General features: G+C 41.0%; 1 protein-coding gene across 1 annotated transcript in view; it reads right to left on the bottom strand.

Moving 5' to 3' along the window:
• Positions 1-11727, bottom strand: part of SSU72 (SSU72 homolog, RNA polymerase II CTD phosphatase) — a 28932-nt gene extending 17205 nt beyond the window's left edge. The window contains exons 1-2 of the mRNA XM_074892628.1: positions 11543-11727; positions 4346-4489 (exon numbers count right to left, since the gene is read on the bottom strand). Of these exons, the coding sequence (XP_074748729.1) occupies positions 4346-4489; positions 11543-11622 (224 nt within the window). The 5' untranslated portion in view covers positions 11623-11727. The remainder of the gene's footprint in view (positions 1-4345; positions 4490-11542) is intronic.
• Positions 11728-12563: the final 836 nt, after the last annotated feature.

Raw genomic sequence — 12563 nt, 5'->3', positions numbered from 1 at the left:
GATCCTCTTTGTGTTCATTCCTCTTCATGAGCACAGGAGATGGTGTCTCAAGTGGGACTGAAAAGTTTTGGGAAAGGCACAGAAGCCAATTTAATTCAACAATACACTTCTGTTCGCCTTCCTCATCTTCTGTAGGGAAATAAAGATCTCAGTTTTATTCATTTACACCGTGTGAAGATCTTGTGCATGCCTACGCTTGCTCCAAAGCCACCACATTTTCCTCTACTGATATTCTACCACAATGCATCTTGCCAGTTAACAGAGCACATCTTAGGCAGATGGAAGACTGGGGGATAAATCAGGGATAAGCATCAGCTATGGGGAGACCATAATGCCACAAATATTTACTGGAAAAGTGTCCTGTATATGGCAGAAGAAACTGGTTCCACTTGGTTCTGAATGTGAAGGGTACTATTAAAAAATACCAACCACCACCACGTATCAACAATAGCACAAGAAGTACCACATGGCCATCCAGCTTAAATATGGAGTTCAGAGAAAAAAAAATAGATCCCAATCACCTACATTATCACTATTTTTTTTTTTAACAGAAAATAATCCTTACGTCTTTGAGTGAGATGTATCAAGCCAGTTCTTCATTTCTGAAACATTTTCCTTTCTAACTGAATCACACCTTCAGCAACTTCTTGAGGACATGTTCTGCCCCCCCCCCCCCCCCCCCCCCCCCCCCCCCCCCGCCCATTTTATATCATCATGTAACTACGGAGCTAAAACTGGAATCCTACCTACAGTTAGAGAGCAGGTCAAATTAGAAGAGATGATCAAAAAAGCAGGAAACAGAGCAGAAGGCTAAGCTTGCAGAGTAGAGGTAGGCTGCCTAGAAATCCTAATAAAATACCCCATCTATGGAAATCCTTAGGTATCTTCCATCTGAGGGTCACAGATATATTAGTGTTGAAATAATCAATCACAGAATTAGTTAATATTGATAAAGGACCCAGGAGCTACTGCTGCAGCATTCTGGTCAAATTTCCACTTGAACAGTTCTTATCCCTGGGCATAAAAGCAACTGCTGTTGCAGATTTAAATTGGCATTTAGAAAGTTTCATCCTAGCCTAGTTTTTGCATTCACTTGAAGGCAAGGCTCACCAGTTTTCCTCTATTTTTGTTTCATCTTTAAAGTCACCACCATATAATTAGAACTAAGTCCTTAAACCCCTTCACACAGCTGTAAGGGACAAGTAATCCTAGAGGTCTATCTTTGAGATATGTGTAGTATCTATACTATGCACACATAGCCCCCCAGAGGTACTGCAGACCACGGTCACATCTCCTACAGATTAGCAGTAGGACCCTCTACTGTTCTAGAAATGATAAAGTCATATTTTAAAAAGCAACCAAAAGCCACATTCAGAACAACCTTAAATGGTTTTGTCACAGCCTTCTATGAAGACTCAGGGAATTTAAACACTGTTCTAAAAATGCAGTGGTAGATGTGAATACTTATTTTAACTATAAGGTTTAAGTACCACATCTTAAAACACTTTTAAGTACTTCCATTTTAGATATACTGTAACCACCTACTCAACTGAATCTGTATGCCTGGCTCCATTAATCCCTTATTCCTGTGCTTCTGAAATTCAACATATGCCTTCAAGGTATGTGAGTTTATGCTCTGTATTTCACTAACTAACTGTAATGAAGGTGCTTTCAGTCTCTGCAGAGTGGGTTTTTGAATATTTCTTCCCCCTGTCCACGAGTAAGAAAGTTTCAGTGGATCTGTTCACTCCAACACAATTTTAACCTTGCTTTGACTGATGTTCAACTGCAGCAGCTCATTTCTGTTTGAGACTACTGCTTTCTGAAACAGGGGTCATTTACTTGGCTGGCCAGAGAACGTTCTAAGTCCCTTACAGCCCCAATTTTGCTGAGTATCTAGTGTGCGGAACGCTCTGGGTGCCTGTTGGCACACAGAACTGGAAGAGGGACATCACTCCTAAGTGAGGCAGTACTGAATGCTGAGCACTCGAACTTCATGTGTCCCATCACTGGATTATGGAGACAGCTGTCTGCTTGGTCCCAAGATACACTATTTCAAACCACACGGGAAGGCTACAGATGACAACTATCTCTACTTGGTGATTAAAGCAAGGCTGGGGAACAGAACAAGCAGGTAAATCGTATAAAGAACCACACCTTCTTTTGTTTCCCCATACCAATTACACCCAAAGCCCATCAGAAGAGCAGGCCCTCCCACCCTTCAGCAGGTAATGTCTGCATGCCAATCTGCCTACGAAGTAATGCTCACCCAAAAAAACCTGGGCCCACATGACCCTGGCTCACAAAAATCTACTCCACAACTTTCTGGCAAGAGTAGGTCTGATTTTGGTTATGGTAAAAGTCAAAACCCATTTCTGGAAATGGAGTTGTTTTCTGCAGAGTCTTCGCTCTGAAAACCTTAACTTATATCATGTGAGAATCAAAAATGCAAAGATGTAGAGGCTATTATTCTTGCCCTATTTCCCTTGCAATGGCTATTGTTTAATCTTGCTTTCTTTTATCTTGAGAGAAGAAACTGTAACACTGCAAATACATTTGGGTAACACAGCAACCATCTGCAGCATGGAGCAGAACCAAAATGGTAACTCCGAAATACGCTGAATGTGGGGGACTAGGTAGGCTTTCTATTGGTTTTATCTTAAAGCATTGCCATATTCAGTACAGCAGCAATGAAGAATGCAACAAAGAAGTTACAAGTCGTTAGTTCTTGTTAAAATTATTTCTCAATTCAAATAATTTTCTTTTGAAGCAATTCTTTTTTAATCAAGATATGGCATACCTTGTTAAAATGGGTTTGTGAGATTTTCCTTTTCTCTATAGGCAGAGGGATAAAAAAACCCCGGCACATCACACATGTGATTCATTAAGACTATACCTTACATTTTGATTATTTTTTTAAAAAAGGACCTCTAACTAGGTATTAGGAAACCAGTATCCCTGCAAGAGATACCATTTGTGTGGAACGCCATGCAGAAAGGTATTCCAATGTTTAATGAGTTCTCACTGTGCTGTGCAGCTTTAACCAAACAGCACAGCCCTTCTTAACATAAGTCTTTCAATGCCCAATGCAAAAGTAGTCACCACTCTTAGGGTCTCAGGGAGCTCAAATTTACAAGTTCTGGTCAGCAAATACAACAAAGAATTTGTTGAGTAGTAAGCCATAGTACAATCTGTGCTACCAAACAACTGTAGAGCTATCTTACAAGAAGTTGTTGAGTTTGCTGACTCCTTGAGTAACAGCTTGAACTAGTTTCTGCAGTGTTCCAAGTTTTCTAGTCTCTGACAACCTGTTTAGTGTTATTCCAATTTTTTCAAAAAGATGCTGGAAAACTGGCATTTGAGTACAATTAAGACATTTAAACCATGTTAACATTCCTGTTGGATCTTCAGGTGGCCATACCCAAGATTTTAGGAAAAAACCTTATACCACTAAAAATTGCAAAGACTGCACTATTAAATTAACAAGATTAATTTCTAGGATACTTCACTCTAAAGGGTCCTCTATCTTTGAGGCAGAAATTCAGCATATACTGAATCTCTTATTTAGGGTAAGTTTTCTCTATCATATTTAACATTAAAAGAATAAATCGGATCCCTTGTTGAGAAAAGAGTATCTACAGCAAGTGCCCCAATTCTGTAGGTTTGTGGGTTTTCTTAAAAACAAATGAAAAATCAACTTTGAATAGAGATGTTCTAAAATCATGCAGTTTGACATTAGTCATGGTTTTAAGTAGTGTGCATAACCTTGATCACCTCTGCTCTCCAGGATTAAATACGTTATTGGGCTCTTCTATGTGCATTCTCTATAATATACTATAGGATTTTTTCAGTGCACAGATCAAATCACGTACCAAGAAATTCTCAGTGAGAAGGGTGAGGTCTTTAATGAAAGGTATCCTCTCTCCCAGAGAAAGTATACTGTAAACCTTACCTGTCAGTTTGTCTGAGCTAAATACAACATTAATGTCGAGGTGGTCGCTCTTCACATATCCATTATCAGGACAGTCTTTGCACTGAGAAAATATGATCCGCAGTGCAGTGGAGGTAATGGACAATCTGTGATAGTATTAACGTGCTTTCATTCAAGAGCTAAACATGTTAACACACTACAAAGAGCATTTTGAATGCGTGCATTGTAACTCAATAGCAATTTACAAGGGAGCATTAGAGGCCCATTGTAAAAAAACCTCCTATAAACTTAAAACATTTTAAGTTCGCCAGTCAAGCAACTATATATTCCTAACGCATAATGTCAAATAATGAATTACACCTTTCAAGGATGAACCATATTGGATTTTTTAAAAAGGCCACGCCACAGGGATACAGTTCTTTGTCTTTCCTAAGCAGATCATTGTACATCTGATCATATGTTGTTTTGAAATCATAAACATTCGGCTTGTCCGGTGCTGGTCCTGGCAGTTTCACATGAGTCCCCGTTCCAAAGGATCGGACACTGAATCCTCGTTTGCTGAAAGACAGAGGGGAAGGGGGGGGGGGAAAGGCAATTAGACTGGATGGACTTTAAACACCAGAGTGCTGAAATACACATACTGAATTTTAAAAACATCTCTTAGTAATCAGCCAAATAACCACCAAACAGTTGGGCAACTCTTATCGACTAAATTGCCAAACATACCCAATGCGCGTATTTCCTTGTGGTTACAATCAAAACTCACACACCATTTCTAAAGTAGCACCGATATTTTATACGAAATTTTCTTAGAATTATGGTACGTCGCATTTTGGATACTTCTTTTGTGCTTTCAGGCATCCTGGATTTGCAACAAGCACACGTTCTGTGTTCACTCTTGGACAACACCGTACAGGCAGAGGTGTTTTTGTCTTGATGTAAGAAAGTAAGAAACAGTACCAACCGATCAATACTTATGTATTCTGCTGAAGTTGCTGGGTTAACTACATTGTTCCCCTCACTATGTTGCCAAAACTATCTCTAGTGTAATTTAATTAGCTTAGTACAAACATTTGTGTGCCTGGCACTTCTCTCAAGTGGACTGAAAAACATACTGTGTAATTACCTTTACATAAGCAGGGCAGATATTCTGCTGACTGGTACCTAAAACTCTTGGGTAAGCCAGGGATAGCTTCATTCCATTCTTATGAACTACCTCTTTAATAATTATAATTAAAAAAAAAAGGCAGGAACCTGCTTGTCTTTAGGGGTAATGCCAAAATGTTCTTTCTGATTCACCTAAATACACCTACTTGAACCTCAACAAATCCTTCACTAATATTAAGAAACATTACAATGTATCTGCTGAATAAGACAACCAAAAAGAGATTGTTTTCTGGTGGGCTAATGGACAAAGTTACATGGTAAAATACTCTCGCTATTGTCCAGAATGCTGAAACATTTGGCTTTATAATGACAATCTGAAACAGGTCAAGACCACAGCTTAATCTCATTTTTTCAAGGACTCACACTTTCAGCTTCAGTGATTTAGCAGAGACTACTAAAGAGCAAGCAATGTTAAAACAAAAAGCAAGCAAAAAACCCAACACCTGCACCTCACCCTCCCCTGAATATAAATAAAAAAAATAATTGTAGACCCTTATTCTGAGAAGAGCAAACAGGACACTGGGAGCCAGTACAAGAGTCACACCTTGACTCCTTGGTCTTCACATAAAAGATACCCAGGAAATTCAGCAGAAGACACCAATTAAAATTGCATGTTTGCCTTCAAATGGCATCTTCGAAGTGATCCAAAAAGCTCCTACGCAGAGACTAACAGCGATCAAGCTTTGTCCCAAGCTCAAACATTGCTATGCAATTATCAATAGTGTTATTTCATTTAATTCGTCCTACTGGAACATAGCCCCTCCTTTCTCTTTTCTTGCTTCACTATACTTTTTCTTCCAGCAACTATTTATAGGTTCCTATTTCTGTAAACAGACAGGATACATGGTGATTTTTTGCTTCTTTCTGCAAGACTAATGACTGAAAACGGATACAAGTGGAAAAAAAGTGCAACTCTTTCCCCCTCCCAGCCCTCCGTCACATTAACAGTGACTCATAACTGCACCAGTTACATTTAGTTTATTTTCCCTGCAATATTTCCAGACCCAAGTTTTTATTCTACTGCTTCTACTGGACATGGAGAGCCATAACATGTATAGAAGAAATTGCAGTGCTAGAATATTAATGTTTCATACTGATGTTTTTCCAGGTGTCTCACTCTTCTTTCCTTTCTATATCTATCACTTGAAGCTATTTTTGCTAAGAATTTTAACACCAACTAACTGCAAAATACTGGACTTTGGCACCTTGCACTTTCTGCCGTTTTTCCTTCTCTCCACGTTACTGCAAAGCACTAATGTTAAGACAGAAAAGTATTTTCTTCTATGCTTTCCTCTTAATTTTTCCTTTATAATGTTATTCTCTGAAATAGGTCTTCTTTGATCACATGCATTAAGAAGTCCATCTCCAACTGTCGGAAGCATCCTTGAAGTCTGCATGATCTCATATAAAGCAAAACAGAAATCTTCATTTGAAGTTTCACAGATCAAAAATTTGTGCCTCTAATGCATGTGACCCTTTGAAAATTGCTTCCCTGAATAGCTGGAATATGCATTTCTCACATGGAATTCCATGTTCTGACACTAGCAGTTACCAGGGTAGAACTTTTACACTATTTATGCACCGGGTGTATTATTATGAAATATTCTGAAAATGTTTCAACACATTTCTTGAAACAGCTGGGGGGGTGGAGAAGAGGGAAGAAAACCTGCACAGAACCATTATTCAACAGAACCTGATTTTATAAAGCAGCTGGACAGACCTAGTTTAGCAAGCCATCAAATATCTGTTGTAATGTGGCAGAGCCTTTTAACAATTAAAATTTCCTACAAGACAATGTATATCTAGTATTTGTTCTTGGCCTAGCAGAACTACCCAGGAGATGGAAAATAATGAGCTTCAATTTTACCATAAACAGTAAACAGTAAGATATACTAATATACTATCCTAGCATTGATTTCTGAAAATGTAAAGTTTAAACATTAACAGACCTGTAAATGTCGTGAAATTTCAGGAAGCTGTTTCTATTAATGCTATTAAGAACAGTGTATATAATATAAGCCAGTATACAGATCCCATTTTCAGCAAGTATGCTCAGCTCAGTTTAAGTCCAAAGCTCCTGACAGTGAGATCACATGCACTACTCACATGCCCATGAGTTTATAGACTTAACTGAAGCACCTGAAAAGAGTCATTGCATTTCCCTCCAAAGAACGTCAGAGCTCTTTGCAAATATTACTCATCTTGGAAACAACTGCTGCAGAAAGCAGAGATCAACATGGGACTACACTAACAAAGCACTAACACACAACAGAGTTGTGTCTGAGAGGAGAAATAAATATTAATCCATGCAGATTGAGAGATGCACTTTTATGCACACCTTTCTTCTATTTCACTGTTATTTTGGGTTCTCACACATGCTTACTACATTAAGGTATTTGTCAGCTTACTGTAAGGTCATAACAGTACAGCTTCTCTTCTTACAATGGCCAGTAATAAGTATTACTAAACATTAAAGCAAATGCAATAAATCCTGCAGCACCACTGCAGATGGAAGCGGTAAAGATTTTCAGAGGACAAATCACTAATACATCCCCTTCCACAACATGTAGCAGGGAAATAACTAGCAACAGTGCCCTCCTTGTAGACCATTTTGAAAATATCTTATGCCATTCAAACAATATGAAAAAAAAAGACAAAAAACAACAAAAAAACCCCAGTTAAACAGCAGGAACACATACGTTGTTAACTAATCTTTAAAACATTAACAACTTGTCATAATTTGCATTATCACTGATAAGCTGTCAAATGAAAATGCTTTAACATAAAAATGTTAAACCATTTCCTTCTTCTTGAGGGCTTATTAATACAATTTAAGACCCCTCTGATTAAGCAATACAAATTTCAGTACCTCACTGCATTTAGCTGCTGACAGATAATGCCAGCAGAGAAACTGTGACTAGTGACTTACGTAAACTGCAAGGGTGCAACTTAAGTTCTCTTACGTGGTCAGTGTTGAAGTACAAATCATAACATCAACATGAAATTTAATTTTCAGCTGCTATGGTTTCAATATTTAAATCTGTTTACTGCCACTAAAATATCTCATATTCACACTCCTAAATTCTTAACACACTTAGTTTCCTAAAACAAAGGAATATATATGTAACTTAAGCGCATCTCAGTATCCTAAAAGTTTTCATTACCAGTAGTGACAGAGCCCCTGAGCTCAGTGGACTGAGATACGGTATCTACACCTTAAGAGCCTGAAAATACAAAGTTACCAGAGCACTTCCTATACACTGGGAGAGTTTGAAATAACAACTTCCTTTTAAAGGCCATCAGTGTACTATCAAATAAATATACACAAATGGTAATGTCAAAGCTGCTGTATAATAAAGTTTGGTAATAGGTTACCCTTCCACCTTCCTCTTTTATGTTTAAAGGGGAACCATGGTCTGAGTCTGCATACTCTATGGGGAAAAAAAAAAAAAAATCTCTACACAAATTCTATTCTTAAAATCAAGAAAAGTAGGATGAGTAAGATGTGACCTAGGGACTGGCTACAGATGGACATCCAGTCTGACAGCTTTTAAGGAAGGACTGTGTCTTTCTGCATAGTCCTTACTGCTTTTCCTCTTTTCCCTTTGCTTTAATGTCTCAACACACCCTATGGTGATGGTAACTAATCTATCAACAAACTTCAGAAGACCTTCGTCTGACTTTTGTTGGAAGATTAGAACAAAAAGTTTAAAACCTGGTTAATTAGAAAATACACAAACACACTACAAAGGAAATGGAAACTGTACTGAACCAAGGCAACACCAGAAACTAGCAGACTTATTATTGAGATACAAAAAAGATCTAATGTATATGTTTGTTTTCCAGAGGCATAATTGGCAGCACAGAGATACTGTAAGGATGAATGAAAAATTCAGGTTGGCAGGTGAGACTCATCGCAAACCCTTTTGGAATGATCCACTGCAATTTAAAAGGACAAAAAGTTTTTAAGTGTCCAAAAAAAGTAACTCTTATTATCTGGTATGTTAAATTTAAAGAAAGAAAGGAAAATAAACCAAAGCAAACACACACCACCACCGCCTCCAAAACTGCTGAAGTATGCAAAGAAAGTATGTATTACAATTTTGCTTTTCTCAGTCCAAGACAGAGAACACAGGATGTTATAAAATGTAAGTACATTAAGATGTTAAATCAAGCTCGTTTAAACCACTTCATACATTTCATGCATTAAAAAGGATAAACTACTAAGAAGAAACATAAAAGCAAGAAGTGGTGGACTGCAGGTACTTCCAACAAAAGCCCACCTGGTAAATCGAGTATGATTTTAGATGTTACATGTAGAGGGCTAAATTTTATGTTTTATAAACGCATCACAAGTTAAAATCAGACATTTCTGCAAGATCATTTTCACTTTAAAAGGAAGTATCATACAATTAAGTTCAAGTTTTAGTAGGCACTAGGTAGGCCTAGCATTTGGAAAGTTAAATAAGAGTGCCTTACTGATAGCTTTCTCTACAAATTGAAGAACAGAATAAGCACAGTTACTCAAAAATGCTACATGAAAAATTTGTCTTAACTAAAACCTGTAATTCATTAAAACACTGAACAGACAAGAGAATTCTGAAGCCTGACATTACAGAGATCTAAAAGACTCATCAAATTTAAGACAAACACTTCACCAAAAATTTAATTTTTACACATTTCCTAGCATAAGTATTTTCCAAAAAAAGCCTATATAAAATACTTATGCAAGATCCTAGGCTACACATTACAAAGCATTGTTTATGAATCTTCATTAATGTGTTCAACACTGCAGGTTGGACACCAGGCTTTGTTTCCAAAGTCACTTGCAGTTCTACAGAATATGCATCCTTTGAAGTCTTGTAACCCCTTAACAAAATACCTTAAAGTTTCATAATACCTCAATTTCTTCCTAACTCTTTCTCTTTTAATCATGTGTTCTTTCAAACTGCAGTGCAACATACAGCAAGACATTGCCCTGAATTGGCAAAGCACACTGGCTTTGAGCCAATGCAGACATTTTACTGAAGTTTACTGGCAAATGACCATTCTCACTGCATGGGCTAGTTATTTCTTTACACAGCATCAGCAATTAATCTCTATTTTGCCATTTATGCTATTGTTGCTGTAATTACATAGGATGTTGCTGAAAATAAACATTTTCCAAATGCATACATTTTGTTAATTTTTAATTAAAAGCTTAAGGGAGAAGAGGCTTTGAAAAAACATTTCCCTGACACATTTACCAGAAGGACATCAGTCACACCGGAAGTGATTTATTTCTTCTGCAAAAACAGAGGAAGAAAAAGGCTAGACATTAGAAGTCAATTTAACTTCATCCTTAGTACTCAGGTTTCAATTAAAAGTCAGTTCCAGTATTACTAGCAGAAAAACAACAGAAGAGCATCCTTCCCACCCCAAGCAGCTATTGGTAACATCATGTTTTCTGATCCCAAGTTTAAGCATTAACAGCATCATATGCTGCTCACAGTAAGATGGCTGCCAGGCCAGATGCTTCTGTTATTTATTCCTTTCAAGGCTGTTGTTTTTATTTAAATGTAGCATACTATTTACACATAGTTGTTTGGCTTACTGTACTAGCAATATGTATGTTCTAATGTGGATGTTACTTTGCATAGCTTTAACAACAAAACAAAAAAAAAAAAACCCACAAAAAATGCTTATCGTGTTGCTGCAGTGCATAGGGAAGATTTAGGAACATGATTTCAGGCAGATCAGGTCTCTCCTGTCCGTCAGTCTGTCCCCAGTCTATCCTCCCCCTTTTGAATTCAGCCAAGCTGAAGATACTTGCAGTGCTACAAAGATGAACCCTCATAATCTCAAAGATATTTTAACTTTCTGAACCAAACACTTTGTCCCGATTTCCTGCAACAAGGCTCCCTTTCAGGGCATAGAGCGGTTCCAGTCTTCAGATGCATTAAAAGGGGGGAAAAAAAAAATAAAAGCAGAGAGAAAAGGAGCATTTCAGTTTTCAGATGCCGAGAAGCGGGAGCTGTTCTGCGCCTGTCGAATCCGCCAGCTCCTCTTTTGCAGCACTGGATCCGGAGGTCCGCCAGCGACGGGGGAGCAGACCCCACCGCACCGACCTCTCCAGCGAACCCAGCCCGGAGCAGGCTCCGGAGGAGACGGGGCGCAAACAGGATGAAGTCCCCAAGCCCGTGGGCCTCGCAGGGTGCGGCGCGGGCCCCGAGCACGGCCTCGGGCCGCAGCCGTTGCGGCGCCCCGCTGCCCTGACAGCCCGCTTGAGCCCAGCTCCAGGGCAGGTGAGGCAGGCAGCGCCCGCTCCACAGCGGCCGGGGAAGGGGCCCTGGTGCGGCCCGGAGCGCCCAGGACGCCCTGGCGGGGCCCGGCGGCGGGCGGGCCGGGCCGCGCCGCGCTGCCGCCGGCCGGAGGAAGGCAGGGAGTCGGGCAGGCCCTGGTTACCTGAGGATGTTGTGCGCCTCCATGCTGCGGTTCTGGTTGCTGGAGCACACCACGGCCACGCGGAGCGGCGAGGAAGGCATGGCGGCGCAGGGAAGAGCCCCGGCTCCCTGCCCGCGGCTCCCAAACCCTCTCGGCCCCGGCCGCGGCTCGCACAAAATGGCGGCGGGAGCGCGGCGGCGGGCGGTGCCGGGACGTGTCACCAGGGCCGCGCCGCCCCGCCGCGGCCAACCGCGGAGCGGGCGTCAGCGGGCGGAGGCCGCCGCCTACCATCGAGAGCGGGGCGGAGCGGCGGCGGCGGGGGCAGCGCGCCGCCGGCCATAGAGCTGGAGCGGGGGAGCGCCGCCGGCCCGGCCCGCAGCTCCCCCGCGCCTGCCGAGAGGCCGGTCCCCAGCGCGGAGAGACCGCAACCCGCGAGGGCTCGGGTGTTCGCAAAAGCGAACTGGGCGTTTAGCCTGAATCCCTGAATCCTGCCGATTGCTCGGGCTGTTAAACCAAAGATACCGCCGAGCTTGTCAGCCGCTTATGGAGAGAGAGGGGCCACCCAGGTTCTGCTCGCCCACGGGACAGCCCGCTATTAGCACACAGCCTCTTATTCCTAAATGATAACACTTTGTCCCGACGGACTGTTCAGCCACCAGATGTTCTCCACCGCTGCTGTTCCAGCATTAAACTGGGGGGGCAGAGAAAGGCACTGGAATGAAACTACCTGGGGGCTGGTGCAAAACAGGGAGTAGCTGTGAGGAAAAGCCCAGCTTTGCTATTAATCACCATTAAATGCTGCGGATCTGTACTACTCTCTACCGTCAACAAGCACACGTGTACAATATTTTACTGGATAAACATTCACCCAGGTTAAACATAAACATAGGGATGTAGAAAATGTCCTGTGACGTACCCGTCTGGGTGAGCGCTGTCACAACTAACCATGGCCTGGTACCGTTCCTGTATAAGCAGGTGGCTCTGAAAGAGTCGAATACAACAGCTAGATCCCAGCAGAGACAGCAGCAGCTTCTCGATTTAG

The sequence above is a fragment of the Strix uralensis genome, chromosome 23 (genome assembly GCF_047716275.1).
Source record: "Strix uralensis isolate ZFMK-TIS-50842 chromosome 23, bStrUra1, whole genome shotgun sequence".
Taxonomy (NCBI): domain Eukaryota; kingdom Metazoa; phylum Chordata; class Aves; order Strigiformes; family Strigidae; genus Strix; species Strix uralensis.
This window is presented reverse-complemented; position numbering and strand designations above follow the sequence as displayed.